We start from the raw sequence: 15,792 nt of genomic DNA on the forward strand, positions 1-15,792 counted from the left end.
TATTGTTTGATATTAACTATTGTTTTTGTTAGTTTTACTACTACTGGTTTCTAAGAGTTTGCAATTAAAACAAAAGATCTCTCTGAACTACATGGTAGCGAGAGTTAAATAATTGCATAACCACCAGAGATAGAAAACAGGTACAGGCTATACGATGTCGTCCGACTCCGATGATTTGATGTCTCCAAGCAAAATACGCATCAAAAAACTCAGTCGCACGAACTACGCGGCGTGGTGCTATCATCTGGAGCAATACCTCAACGGACGTGGCGATGATGATCTCTTTGATCCTAAGTTCTACGAGAAACCCGTGCCGAAGAAATTCAAAAAGAAAAACTCGGCTGGCATATCTCTCCTCCTGAGCACGGTCTCTGAAGAGCTACACCCTGAAATCCGCACTCACTCCACCTTCATCAACGCTTGGAACACACTAGCACGAGCATGTGGAAAGTACTCAATCGTTGTCATCTGTGAAAAGCTCTTTGAACTCTTGTCCCTCGAATATGACCCGTCTTCCTCTCTGCAATCTCACATTGCCGCCTTCAAGACACTCAACACGGAACTCTTGGTTCTCACCGAATCAAATAAGGAATCTTATATGCAGATATCTTCCAGACTCTCAGCTGCATTTTTCCTCAGAAGCATCAAACAGGACAAGAAGCTATCCGCACTGGTTCAAAATCTGTACAATGTCAAACCTTTCGACTTACCTACAGTGTCGGAACGTATCGGTATGGAACATATCCGTCGTGGAGGCGACAAAGAAAGTGTCTTGACTGCGGGATCTAAAGGGAAAGGGCGATCATCTAATTCTGGATCGTCCAGAGGCGGACGTGGTGGCTCACGAGGGCGCGGAGGTTTTCACGGAGTGGCTCCTACATTTCACACTCATGCCAATCAGGGATCATCAATGGAGCAACAACTGGCGTACCTAGAGAAAGCTCTCGCAGCAAGTCAAATCTCCACAAATACTTCTGTACGCGTCATGGATGACCAACAACAACAAGGGTCTACCTTGCAGTCCGATAACTACGATGCAGGCGAATCCTGGTTTCACATTGACATTGATCCTGAGACGATTATGACTTCTGGAGCCATCAGAGACACAGAACTGATTTTTGACACCGGAGCTACGGGATCGGCTGTATGCAACCTATCAATGCTGTCGGATGTTAAAGAGATTCCACACAAGAAGATAGCTACTTTCTCATCCCCTCTCTTCGCTACACACTCGGGTACTCTCAGATTAGGTGACATGAACATATCTCCGGTGCTATTTGTCCCAGGAGCGAGTGTAAATGTGTTATCATGCTCTCAGGCCGAAGATCATGGCCTACGTGTGGTACACAAGGAAGGGCTATTTCTCTTAAGGCGTGGAAATACAGTTGTCAAATCTTTCAAACGTCGAGGTCGGCTATACATCGGATCCAGTGAAACCGTCTCCGTCAATGCCATTCAACCAAAACCAAGTCAACCTCCGCAGCAACAAGACTGGCACATTCTTCTGGGGCACCCGTCTGATCAGTATTTGAAGATCATCCTGGAGAAGATAGTGTGAAAGCTACAAGTGATATTCTTGATGCGCAACAGTATTGTGATGTATGTCGCGCTGTCAAACTCAAGCAAGCCCCCCATGTTAATCACATACCGTCTGCTTCTTTACCATTCCAAAAGCTTCATTTTGACACCATGGAGATCAATGCTACTGCCAAATACGGTCTTAGGTACATTCTAGGTATCGTGGATGACTTCAGTAGATACGTGCGAATATATGTGGTTCGATCAAAAACCAAGATTGAAGGAAAACTGATGAGCTACTTTGAAGAAATACACAACAAGTTAAATCGGTATCCAGCGTATTTGCACAGCAATCATGGCTCAGAATTCAGCTCAAAACAATTCCTGGAAAACGTCCAATCTCTCGCAATGACGCTTGAATGAGGCGCTCCCCATTCTCCTCAAACAAATGGTGTTGCCGAAAGATTCAACCAAACCTTGCTTGTCAAGATGAGTTGCTTATTGGCTCAATCTAATGTGCCATTATGCTACTGGCATGAAGCTGCACTGTACTCAACGGTTCTTATCAACAACTCGCCGCACAAGACTCTCAAATGGGCAACTCCAACCGAACTCCTCTCTCGAGCTAACTCATGCATTGAGCCGCAGCGTAATCTTGCTAAAATGATACCTTTTGGAGCCATCACCTTTGTACACCAAAAGACAGAATCGAAAATTCAACCGTCAGGTGTGCGGATGGTCTGTTTTGGTTTCAAGCCTTTCTCAGACGCTATGAGGTTCTGGGACAAATCAACCGGACGTGTAATTCTAAGCCGAGACTACACTCAAGTTGCCCCAAAGAGTATATCTGACTTATATTCATCCAAGAAGACGGAAGAAGATCTTCCTACAGCGAAAAAATCCAGTTACAACACGTCTGAGTGGGTTACCCTGCCCACTTATAATTCTAAGTCCAGTAAGAACTCAAGCGACAAGGATGAAGCTCCACCTCAACAACAAGTGGTACCTTTGCCTCACCGACCGGCTCCAGCAACTCCCGCTAGACCTTCTGCCAGAAATTCTAAGTTGTCAGTGACAAACACTCCAGTATTCCCAGGCTCGTTTCCAGGGAACTCTCAGAATGCTCAGAATCCTCCGCAAGCAGGTTCTAGTCGACCCAGCCAAGCCAAACAACTTCCTCCACCGCCAGTCACCAGGTCCTCGCAACCGAAACCGGTAGCAACCCTGAAAGATCTGATTACGGTACCTCCTCGTCCTCGTAGGCCAAACTGGGAGTACGTTGTCTGTGAACCTAATGAAAAAGCTCCTAAGGAGATCAGCGCAAAATCTCAAAGGAGAATATCATATCTTCGGGCGCTACAGCTGATGAAGAGGATGATGAGGAAATCCCAGAAGAAGAAGATGATGAGCGATGCCATTTCATTGCATTGGTGGATCAAGTTGAAGTCAAAAAAGCTTTGGCTGACAAGAAGGAACGACCAATCTGGGAAGAAGCGATGTCTAAGGAATTCGGATCCCTTTCATTCCACAACACGGGCATTCTTACGCCCCCGCCGGCGGACGAGAAAATAATTGGCGGCATGTGGCACTTGTCTCGCAAACGCAACAAGTGCAATGAAGTGTACAAGCATAAAGCTCGATGGGTTACGTTTGGGAATCATCAAGAGTATCAAAAACACTACTGGGACACCTACGCGTCAGTGGGCCAAAATGAGTCCTTGAAGATTTTGTTTTCTTTGGCGATCAACAAAAACATGAAGATCTGTCAGTTCGACGTCGAGACAGCTTTTTTGTATGGCGAAATCAATGCTCCTGTGTATGTACAACAAGTCAAAGGATTCGAGGAACCGGGAAAGGAGAATTGGGTGTGGAAGCTCAAGAAATCACTCTACGGCACAAAGCAGGCCCCGCGTTGCTGGAAGGCTCATTTGGTAAAAACACTTAGTCAATTGGCATGTACCCTCTAAATGCTGATGATGCTGTGTTTGCAAATGAAAAGAAAACACTCTTTCTGCATATGCATGTAGATGACGGTCTACTAGTAGGAGAAACGGATGAACTCATCAAGTCGTTCCTGACTGATCTCCAGAAGACGTATACACTCAAGATTACCAAGAAACCGACTCAACACCTCGGGTACACGCTCAAGTGGCTAAAAAACGGCGAATTGGTACTGCATCACTCAAACATGATACAACAAATAATTGAAGATTTCGGCATGAAGAACTGCAAGAGTGTCAAGACGCCGGCACCGAGAAATATTCACAAACTCCTTAATAAGCCCAATACTCCGTTTGATGTTACCACGATGCAACAGGTGGTTGGAAGTCTAAATCACATTGCTCTACACACTAGGCCGGATATCCAGTTCATGGTGAATCAACTGGCCAGATACACTTCTAGTCCGACACGCACGCATTGGTTTCTAGTAAAACATCTGCTATGGTATCTACAGGGAACTAAATTGCTTGGACTACACATCCAAAGAACTACTCCGGCAAACTAGGGTGGATCTCACCTAGTTGGCTGGGCAGATGCGGACTATGCTAATATCATACCGTCTAGGAAGTTGATTTCTGGATACTTTGTGGAATTTCTAGGAAACCCGGTGTGCTGGCTCATGAAGAAACAGCTAGTTGTTGCTCAGTCTACCACAGAAGCTGAATTCATTTCAATAAATGTATGTGCTAAACAAACTCAATGGCTGTCAAATCTCATTCTAGAAATGAAGATCGCGATAAAGGCACCAATAATCTTCAATGACAACTCAGGGGCAAATTGTATCAGTCAGGAAGTTCAGCTAAATCTGAATTCAAAGCACATTGAAGTAAGATATCAATACGTACGAGATCAAGTTCAGAAGAAACGCCTAGAAGTAAAGCAAGTCTTGACAAATGAAATGACAGCAGATATTCTCACTAAAGCACTCGGACCAAACAAAATGGATGCGGCCTTGAGTCAACTTCACATGGTGCATGCGAGTGACATTTAGGGGGAGTGTTGAATGAAATGTCCACCACATGTCACATGTTCTAGTAATTTCAAATTCTCGAATTCAAGATCCTACAATTTCCGAACTCAAGATCTCTCAGCGAACTCATCCGGAACCATCAAGATCACCTCTCATCCGACCAACTGAATCCCGCCCGTTGCTAGTCAAGGTAAAGTAATCATCACCGAGCCCTTGTAACTCAACACTCATCCGGCTATACCATTATCAGTGCAACTTGACAAAACTCAGGCGGAATTTGCAAGACACCAGAGGATAATTGATCAGGGGGAGGAGAGGTACTTAATCACTTGATGTTTTTCCTATCTAATGTTCTCTATCATATTAATGTTTCTACTATTCTTTAGTTTCTACATACTCTCTTTATTCACCGCCATCATCAACAGCCTGTTTAAATAGTAAAACTCAAGTCAATAGGTAAAATTAACCACCATTCACACTTTCTTATTGTTTGATATTAACTATTGTTTTTGTTAGTTTTACTACTACTGGTTTCTAAGAGTTTGCAATTAAAGCAAAAGATCTCTCTGAACTACACAAAATCGCCCCATGCGGAGTCATAGATGTTTGTTCTGGGCGCCGCTTGGATCGGCTTCGTTTTTGCGCGCGCTGCGGGTCCGATGTCGATCGATGTCGAGTCCGCCGAGCTGTTGTTCTCTGCGCGGTGTCGAAGCGGCTCGCGTGCTGTCCTGCCCCCCTCGGGACGGGCTGATCTAGGGACGGGACACTAGAGGCCACTAGCGCGAACGTATCAGCTTTCTCTCGAGACGGAACATCCACATGTGCCATGGGTCTCTTGGTGTCGACAGTCACGAGGGGCTCTTCTGGGGACTGGGGACATGTGAGGATCACTGTACTCTCGCAAGATGCAGCTCGGGGTGGCACGGATGAAATGGAGAGGAGAAAAAATGAAGGTTTGAGTGCTGTGTCCTAGGGTTAAATAGACTGTGCACACAAGGCTGTGGGCGTGGACATATTGAAAAGGAAGGAACACAAATAGAAGGCAGTCGTGGCCAAGTTGACTTGCAGGAAATCAGAGCACTGTGATGAGAGACAACCATAGTGAGCGGAGCAAGCATAGTGAGCGGAGCAAGCATATAAGTGAGCGGAGCAAGCATACGAGTGAGAAACACGGCGTGACGGGGATCAGGGGTATAAGACGCTCAGGGAGCGAATACAAATCTGACGACAAGAGATGCGTCGCAGATCGGTCAGCCTCGCTCGGTATCGTGTCCAACCTCGGTGAGGAAAAGGTTGGAACCGGTACTGGCGATCTGAGTTAGACTAGGTACAAGGCGCAGCCGCAGTATGCAAGTATGTACAAAATGTTTGATAAATGCATATACACCCGGGGAGTCCGTCCACGGGGAAATCACGCGGTTTCCACGAGGACTCCACGTGGTGGCCGCGCGCGAGGTCGGACCAGCGGCTGTTGGTCCACACGTTCACGGGGACTCCACCAACTGGGCACGGCGAGGAATCCACGTGGGCTTTTGGCTCTCCGTGGATTCCCCGTGGATTTCTCGTGGCACCGACGGGATGGTCGGGTCCACGCCGGCCCCACCACACCACCGACGGCGATTCCACCGAGGAAAACCCGTGATCACGACGGGTTGGTCGAGCCCACGAGGCAGCGACACCTTGAGCGGTGGTCTCCACGTGGCTCACCGGTCCGTTGCATGCACCTTTGGGGGGTGCGGTGGCTCAGTTAGCCTTGCGCGGAGCGGATCAAATCCGCGGGTTATATCTGCAGCAGAATGTGGTACCGCCTGGGTACCACGCACTGCATTGCATGGGGGACATGGAGGAGAACTGGACGAGGAAAGATAAGAAAACAAACAACATAAAAAGGAAAAAAAAGGAAAAAAAAGAAAACATGAAAATAAGATAATAAGATAATTAGAAGCCGTCTGCGGCACCATCTTCATCTTCATCACCCGGGGCCTCCTGGGCTCTGCCACGCAGCATCGCCTGCACTTCTTCGTCAGAGGGGAGGGTTGCAGTAGGAGGAAGACGAGTCTTACTGGATACAGCGCTCTGAATTTGGTGAGATAGAGCTCATCATTGTCCGCATCTCCAGCGCCCGAGAGGATCCTTCGCCGCAGCACGTTCCAGTAGCGGACAAGCGCCGCGGGCCAATCGGCGTCGAGCTCAGCCATGCGAGCCATCTTGTGGTCGACGTAGTCTTTGATCCGCGCCCAGCCGACGAGCTGGGGCGCCTGTTGGAGGCAGACCTTCGAGAGCCAGTTCTGCTCGGCAGACGCGTAGCGATGGGCGGGGTCGGGTCTGGCGAACACTACCTGCGTGGGGGTCCCTGGGGCCTCTGGGGATGCGGCAGGAGGGTCGACGCAGCGCGGGAGGGCGACCGCACAGGCCCAGTCTGTGTACGCCCGCAAACAGTCCCCGCAGCCCGTGACAAAGGAGTACCGGCCGCTGGTGTCGTTGTTGCACGGGTAGGTGGAGACCACCGTGCGGAAGTTGGCCAGATGGCCGCTGACGCTGCGGTTGTATTGGGCCACCACCGCGCTCGTCGACAGGCTCGGGCTGGCCGGGACCGCGTAGGCGACCGAGGGACAGAAGGGCAGGCCGTGGAGTAGGCTGCAGTTCTTAGCTGTGTGCGGAAGATCAGATGAGTGTGGATGTTTTGGGCGCAAGAGAGAACAGAGACTGACTGGACTTGGTCCGGAAGGAGATGTACGGCCACAGTCTCCCGGTGGGCACGTTGTTGACCACCGGGCCGGGCTGGAAGAGCCAGGCGGAGTAGTTGGTGGCGGGGGCGAGGTTGGTGATGAGGTATTGGGTGCGCAGGCCGGCGGCGGAGTCGGAGATGCGGTAGTCGTGGTCGGAGGCGTTCCCGGTGGGCTGGGAGGAGAAGGATCCGAGGCCGGTGGTCCGGTCGGTGAGGGAGGGGGAGATGGCGATCTTGGACTGGGCGGCTTTGGTCTTTGGGGGCTGGGCGGTGAGGAGGGCCTGGAGGTAGCAGAGCGAGCTGGAGGGTGTCGGGGGAGGGGAGGATGATGGGCTGGAGGTCGCTGAGCGGGGGCGGCGGTGTGTGCGTGAAAGGCAGAGCGAGGTGTATTCCCCAGGGAGGCCGTTGTGATCGCCACTCAAGTCTTGGTCTCAGACTTCAAAACGCTAAAAACTCCGAAGTCTCTTCCCTTGGGAGCCGTGTCCTCAAAACGCACACAAGCCACGGCCGATATCACCAAAATAACCCCAACACCGGCAATGCAAGGGCATCCGTGGGTTCCTCGTTGTTGAGAACGACGAGGAACTCACGGGGACAATTTTTCACCGGGATCCCAGGGGCAGCCGTGGAATCCTCGTCATTTTCCCCATCGGAATGACGTGGAAATCCCAGGCGGGTGGAGACGACGGGAAAGCCCGTCGTCTCCACGCATTTTCCACGGGAGGGTGGAGACGACGGGGGGAGCAGTGAAATCCACGTGGATTTCACGGAGCCGGTGATCCCGTCGTCTCCACAAACGCGCGGGCCAGGAAGCACCCCCGCCGTGTAGTGATGGATAAACTCGCGATCAAGTAAGTTTACCATCTTGGCTGAACATCCCCCCCAAGCTGGTAAACTTCACGCCCTCAGACCAAGATTCGCCATTGCTCCTTCCATCTTGTTTGGTCCCAGTTTCTTGGTGAAAATGTCCGCTTGTTGGAGAAGTGTATTTGTCCAGGTGATCTTGATATTGTTTTCTCTGACGAAGTCATTGATGAAATAGAAAGCCCCATTAAATATAATGTTCTTTTCTTTGATGCATTGTCGCCTGCTATTAATATCGCCGCTTCATTGTCGCAGAAAATGTTCATCTTGATTGAGTCAACGGTGTATCCGCTGCGCTACGCTAAAAAAAGCGGCCTTTTAGCGTAGCGCAGCGGTTGGCCACTACGTGACCAGACCAAAAAGCGATAGCGCAGCGAGAACACCGCTGCGCTACTCGCTACGCGCAGCAATTGTCCGCTACCCTCCCAGGGCCATTAGCAAAAGCGCAGCAAAAGCGAAAATTTGCTACGCTACCCGCTAAATTAGCGGATAGCGGAACAGTTTTTTGTTGTAAACATGTTTTTATGTATGTTAAACCCTTTTTCCTTTTTTTTTTTTTGATCCCACATGGCATAGAGAAAAGCGGCACTGACCGCTACGTGATCACTTCTTTAGCGCGCTATTTTTTGATTTTTTTCCCGGGAAAATCAAAAAGCGCGTAGCGCAGCGATCTGCCCGCTGCGCGTAGCGCGTAGCGCAGCGACCCGAAAAATCGATGCGCTAACTGCTTCGCTGCGCTATATGCAGCGCAGCGGATACACCGTTGATTGAGTGGTGAATATCTTCTAGCAGAACTGAAAGTCCTGCCAAGTGTTGCGATCCGTCCGATAAAGCAACATATTCTGCCGCGCAAGTCGATAGTGCCACGACTGTCTGCCGCTTTGCTCCCCACGCAATTGAATCCCCCAAATGCTTGATGACAAATCCAGAAGTCGACCGTTCGTGTTTGCCGCCCCAGTTCACATCCAACCACAAATCAAGAGAGTTCCCAGCTCCTTTCAGATTCAGCTTCACCGATCTTGACCACTTCAGATACCCAATCAGAAAGTCCAGGGCTTTCCAGTGCCTTGGTGAGGGGTTTTTGCTGTACTTTGCCAGTAGGTTCACGGCATAAGACAAGTCTGGCCGTGTCCCAGCTGCAAGATACATCAAAGATCCAAGGGTTGATCAATACTCCGTCTGGTCTAGCGGCTCACCAGAGTGAATCTCCAGTGGTTCGTCCGGTAGAGTGCTCCGCTGAGTGAAAACCGGCCTGGTGTAATCCAATACAATCTGGTCAGCAAGCTTTTCTTGGTCAAGCTCCACAACGTCAGCCTTAAATTTGATATTGATCCCCACCAGTTTTGTAACCTGATTCGACCATTTTATCTTCATCTCCTTCTCCATCACCGCCCGTAGTTTGCCCATGAGTCCCTCATTTGATGCCACCGCAAATCCGTTGTCCACATGTAACCAAATGATAATGAAGCCATTGCCGCACCAATATATGTATAAAGACTGTTCCAACTCTGAAGCAATGAATCCCAGGTTCTCCATTTTTGATTTGGAAAATTTCCACCAGCATTGCGCGGCCTGTTTTGTGCCGTACATTGCCTTCTTGAGTTTCATGATTTTTCCTTTCAACTCCGGAAAAATTTCTACCGGGGGTTGTACATATACTTCTTCTTCAATGGGACTGTATAGATACGCTGAACTGACGTCGAAAGTTGCAATCGGATAGTGGTACTTGATAGCAAGAGAAATTAACAGACAAAGTGTGACTAAGGATGCCGTAGGAGCATATGTCTTGTTGCAGTCACGGCCCATAACTTGATTGAATCCCTTCGCGACGTATCTGGCGCGGAATATTTCTGGATCATCACATTGCATGCCCTCCTTGATAGCAAAAACCCACCGGCATCCCAAAGATTTTACCCCAGGAAACAGGTCCACTGGTACCCAGACGTCCAATTTGAAAAATTTGTCGATTTTGTAGTTTGCCGCAGCTCGCCACGCAGTCGAATCTCCCGTCTGAAGTGCTGATCTGATATTGAGCGGAATTCTTCGATCTTCATGGATGGGTAAGTTTGCTATGGCTTTCTCTTCTGCTTTTGCATGCTCGTCAGTGGTCTCTTCTCCTAGTTTCAAAACTATCTGGTTGATGATGAAGTCCAGATCTCCTTGCTTGGCTTCTTTCTTCTTAACAGGCAAGTTTTGGAACTCTGGGAATATAACTGACGTCAAGTGCAAGATGCGGCCACTTTGATTTGAGTGTACTAACCATCCTGCTCCAGCCGCCGGATAACCAATGAGTTTGACCGCGATGGCCCGTTCCGAGAGCTTGTCGCGTTTCTCTTTTGGGATGTGCACAATTGCATCTGCACCAAACGGATAGAGAACATTTGGGTCCACTTCGATGTTGTACAACGCCTGCAGGGGGCAGGTGTCTATCTTCTTGTTTGGGATTCTGTTGTGGATGTGAGCCGCCATGCGGTAAGCGTAGCTCCAGTACGGACGTGCCATGCCAGATTTGTGCAGCATTGTCCTAGCCATGTCACCAAGCGTTTGGTTGACCCTTTCTGCCTCGCCGTTCTGCTCAGGACTGTAAGGCGGGACCGGAGCTAGGGAAACCCCGATGGGTTTGAGAAGCTTCTTTAAGGATGACGTTTACTCCGGAGAGTTGTCGCATTGAATATTCTTGGGGTATCGACCAATGGTGACTTTGAGATGATGTAGCCATTCCTGGGTGCTTACCGGAAGCAAAGCGGGAGGTGGGTCTAGTCCAAGACGCGTAAACTTCGGAGGCGCTACTCCGCGCGTGAGCGCGGTAAGGGAACTAGGGAGCGGGGAGGTTTGCGCCCGGGCAAAGGGAGCCACCGCGCTCCGCAGTCACGGTCGCAGCAACCAGGTCCTCAAACCTAGACGATCTAGGAGCAACCGGTACCGGATAACCACACCCGTCCCGGAACCTCAGGATCTGCAACCCCCGCCGATCACAAACCAACAGACCCAAGTTCCCGATGTGGTGTTCTGTGCCTGTTGCAATGCCAAAAGGACATATGCAAAGGTATTGGGATAGTACAGTTACATACAGGTGGAACCCATTACAAGAGGAGGAGATAATCTTACACAACAGTTACAACATTTACATACATACACCCTTTGGTCACCGCGGCGGATTGGACAGAAGAATACACAACGTGGATACAAGGACGAGGGAGGAGGAAGGAAGGAGGACCAGAGAGAGGCTTTGACCCCCAAATCGTGGAAAGGAGGAGTATTCTAGTTGGGTGCAGCGTGCATGGAAGGTGGCTTGGTTACATAGCAACATATTCTGAAGGATATGGAAGGTGGCTTGGGTACATAGCAACGCATGACATCAGGCAGCGCAATATATGCAGGCAGATAAGGTGTACAAATAGTGTCACTGCAGCATAATTCCCTCATTGTTTGGGTGGCTGTGCAGTACAGGTGTACATATGCTGTGCAACTGAGATCCCCTGCAGCTAAATTCTCTCAAACACATTCCCCTGGAGCTAAAATCCCTCACTCTTCATTATAAAAGGAGCTCTTCTCCCCCCCATAATTTCTCTTTTTGGGGATCATCAACCTACAGAGGTCTGGTCACATAAGATAGTTTAGCAGTAGTAGTTTAGCAGTAGTAGTCTTGAGTAGCGTAGAGTCAGTCAGTCAGTAGAGTGTTAGTGCAGTAGTAGAACCCACAATCAACAACCAACCAACCAACCAACAACAAACCAACAACCAACCAACAAACCAACAACCAACCAACCAACCAACCAACAACCCATTTTCCTTATTAGCATATTAGTAGTAGTAGTAGTAGTAGAAGTAGTAGTACAAATTATAACAGCAACAACAGTAGAGGAACTTCACCATAACAAACCACGTTATCCTTAGTTATAACCGGTCTAAAAACACATTGAATTAGATATTTAGGTCTGATATAGATTACTATATAAAAGTAAGAGCTATCTTGGAATCTGCCACATTTTCTTAAATATTGATTACAAGACTCTTGGTTATTTGCATAGTACTATTAGAGGGGCAGGTCTTTCAAACCACCCGTAGATTGTAATAGCCTTTCAACCTATTCATACAATTTATTTCCCCCTCAAAAGGAACTTCGATTACCCATCCATCCCTGGAGTCGTACACCGATCCAAAGGAAGGAATTTTTTGCCAATTAGAAACTGACAGTTATGTTCAATCTCATCGCAGAAACCACATCAGCCGTAAAGCAAGCCGCAGGCGTAGGATTGTCAACGGCGAGATCGCAGGGGACAGACGGGCAATCAGAAGCAGGCCAATCTCAAGGGCCGCAGACACACCAAGAAGAGCAGCCTGATAGGACGGACGTCGAAAGCGTAGCGCAGGTCCAACCGCAGACGGCACCACCCAAAAAGTCAAAAAAGGTCACGATTGCCAAGCCAACGGCCAGGAAAATTGCGACCCGTTCGTCATCAAAAGCCCTGGATGAAGAGATCAGGATAGGAAAAGAGGGGGGTGGGAGGGAGACAGTGGGAGGAAGGGATATAGACTTGGGAATATGGGAGGGAACTGGAGGAGGGTCGAAGGAGGCGCCACATGGGTCAGGGGCAGGTAAGCACTTCAAGTCGGTCAGGCCGGTGGGGTGGAGGAGATAGTTAGGAGGATGGAGCAGAGTAGCTGAGATCGTCTGCGACGCTTATCCCGTTTAGCCGACAATCCAGTTGATATCGGGAAAGAGGAAGCCAGGACCCCTCAAGTAGAGCAAGGCAGGCACGATCTCTAGGGGGCGATGCTGGACATGATCAAGATGGCAAAAAGGGCGTCGGAGAAGGGACAGGCGGGCCAGGCCTTGATTTTCTATCAGATCTGCGCAGGTTTAGGAGGAACGGTCACCGGAGGACAACCCATCAACCCGACCGACGCCATCACCAACAACCAACAGCTTCCCAACCTGGATCTTGCATCCATCATCAAGGCCCCCACCTCACTCCCCCCCCAAGAACCACGACAGGCTCACCAAAAGGCCGACCCACCCCTATTGATCCCAGGGTTCACAGTCCCGACTCCAAACCAGCACAACTCCTCGCGTGTGAGGGATTATGACGAAATGGCGGGCGTACCGCAGCAGGCAGGCACAGCGGTCATATTTGACGACTCCGCCATCCCCACCAACGACGAACTGGGATTCACTCCATTCTTCAAGCGCAGGCTAATCAAATTCAGGGCTCCCTTACCTCTGACTATCTTCAACAAGGCGTGGCAGGATAAGGCCATTCTGCACACAGCGGAGAAACGGGTGAAATCAGACAATGGAGACACCAACCGGTATACGGGGTATCCCTACCCAAACAAATATCTCCAAACATATCAAGAATGGTCAATTAATCATCAAGGGTTCCTCGCGGCTGTCCGGAGGATTCCTTCACATGCAAACTTAGCGGTGTGGCTGGTAGCTCACAAGCAGAATGCTGACGTGATCATTTGGAGAGAAGGCTTTATGACGGCGTTGAGATACAACATCCACGTCCGGAACAACGCACTTACACATTGGGTTGCATTGCCAAATGGGACGCTATCGGTGGCAAACTTCTTGTTGCTTAGGAAGGAGATCCTCCTGACGGTCCACGCCAAAGCAATAAGGTTTGGTGAGACTGACTTCCCGGACAACCCATACGCCGCCGGTGCGTGCCGCTTCGGATGGGACCCAACCACAGGCCAACCCCCGGTGAAGAAGGAGGATCAGTCGGCAAAGACCCCCCTCCACCTGCAACACCAATCGGCGAAGAATGGCCCAAAACCAGGCACGGATACGCCGAAAGGCCCCAGCGGATCGGCTCAACCTCAGAGGCAAGGCGGCTACAAAGGGAGTAGGTGGAGCTAGACACAAGGCGAATGTGATGGAGGAGGTTCGCAAGGTGGGAGCGGAGGAGGGAGGGCTAGCGGGAGCGGGAGCAGAGGTGCAGGGGGTAGCGGGGGTTACAATAAATCTCGGAACTACTAGTTAGCTGGTTTTCATGATTATTTTGTCATGGGCACAGCCCGTAGTTGTTTCCTTCTCTCCCTCTCTGTTATAGTTTAATATGAAAGGGAATTCAGATGGAATGGAGATAACTTAGAACGCGCTTTGCATGTTTCCTGTCTTTTGGTTACCAGTGAGCAGGAGCAACCCTTGCCCAAGATTAAGGAGAGGGAAGACCACAGGACAACCGGTGTGAAACCAAGCGGCGTTCTAGGTAACGGAGAGTGGCCCAATGAGGTAACATGCAAGATGAACGTGGGAAAATGGGAGGAAGCGCTGCAGAGGGCTAACCTACTTCCCGAGTACCGCAATGTGATACATGTAGAGAATGTCAACCGGTACCCGGCACCCGCGGGCGGGTACCGCCCGCACCCGCCCCGCACCCGCCAGGCGGTGCCGGATGCGGTGCCGGGTGCCTGTTTTTTTGGAAAAAGCGGTGCGGTACCCGGGTACCGCCCCCAAGTACCGCCAGACCCCCGGGGGAGAGACCGGGTAGGCCTGGCTATTGGTCCGCTTTGGAGAGTAGCCATATCCTGTCCTTTGTTGATCCAACCTGCCACTCAACCCGGAAAAATCAACATGGCACGCCCCCGCAAGAGACACCCATCAACCCAGGACCATACACCCCAAGGCGACAGCACCCCCAACAGTCCTCCCCCCTCATCTGGAACTGCTCCAGCCAAGGCATTGACTGATGAGGAGGAGCTAAGTAAGTTTTTTTCTCAACTCACGTCACTAACCATTTTAAATTAATAGGTTCCTTCATACAGAACGAGCTCAGAGAATCGCTGCGAATGCTATCAGTACAACCTATCAATTTTATCACGTACCACAGCTTTCCGAACAAAAGGATAAGCATGGCAGGCGGATGATTGCCTATTGTTGCAAAATGTAAGTCTGGATTGCTTCAATTTATTGATTTGTTGCTTATGAATATGACTGGAACTGCATTCAGATGCGGCACCAAGATCAACCGTCCTACCTCAGATTCATCCTGTAGTAACCTGAACAAACACACCTCGATCTGTCAACGTAAACATCAAGAAATCGAAGAAAATCAGAAGCTGGCCGATCTTGGATTTTCTGCAAGTGGGCAAATCAATGCAAAGGAGGTGAGCCCTTTGAATTTAACCACATGTTTTCTTGGTTTTGAGAAGTCTACTGGAAAATCTAGGTGCCCCAGCTATGTGCCATATGGTGCGCCGAGGCCGCGAGGCCATTTTCAGCGCTGACAGATGCAAGCCATAAAGCAATACTTCATCCAACGGTTGTCAAGCACTTACCGACCCCGCGGGCTGTTTCAAAGGACATTCATATGCTCTACTCTACTATACAAAACAAACACCGAGAGGTTTTGAGTGTGGGTTCCTCAATTCTCATATCCTTTCTATGAACTGACTGTGACACCTTTGATATTTGTAGGCACACAAAGGTGCATTGTATTTAGGTGTTGACGCATGGCAATCTCCGAACGGTTTTGATGTTTTGGGTACCGTTGTCTATCGATTAGCCGAAGATGCTGGGGATGTCCGATTGGAGGCAATGCCTCTAGACTTTGTTACCTTATCAGAAAGCCACACTGGTGAGTACCTCGCAAACACGGTCCGTTTAGTTTGCGAGAAATTTGGAATTCAAGATAAGGTAGGCCAAGTTTGTTTTCTGTTTCAATTTCTGCGCGGACTCATTTTTTTGTTTAGATATTTG

General features: G+C 49.6%; 2 protein-coding genes across 2 annotated transcripts; both read left to right on the forward strand.

Moving 5' to 3' along the window:
• Positions 1-5,091: 5,091 nt before the first annotated feature.
• On the forward strand, positions 5,092-7,292 carry PtA15_10A159 (uncharacterized protein; the record flags this gene model as incomplete). The annotated part of the gene is made up of 3 exons (XM_053160307.1): positions 5,092-5,165; positions 6,609-7,116; positions 7,218-7,292. The coding sequence occupies 3 exons, from the start codon at positions 5,092-5,094 to the stop codon at positions 7,290-7,292; spliced, it is 657 nt and encodes a 218-aa protein (XP_053024295.1).
• A 4,988-nt stretch (positions 7,293-12,280) lies between these two features.
• On the forward strand, positions 12,281-12,852 carry PtA15_10A160 (uncharacterized protein; the record flags this gene model as incomplete). The annotated part of the gene is made up of 2 exons (XM_053160309.1): positions 12,281-12,533; positions 12,779-12,852. The coding sequence occupies 2 exons, from the start codon at positions 12,281-12,283 to the stop codon at positions 12,850-12,852; spliced, it is 327 nt and encodes a 108-aa protein (XP_053024296.1).
• Between the last annotated feature and the right edge of the window lie 2,940 nt (positions 12,853-15,792).

This window comes from Puccinia triticina, chromosome 10A (assembly GCF_026914185.1).
Source record: "Puccinia triticina chromosome 10A, complete sequence".
Lineage (NCBI taxonomy): Eukaryota > Fungi > Basidiomycota > Pucciniomycetes > Pucciniales > Pucciniaceae > Puccinia > Puccinia triticina.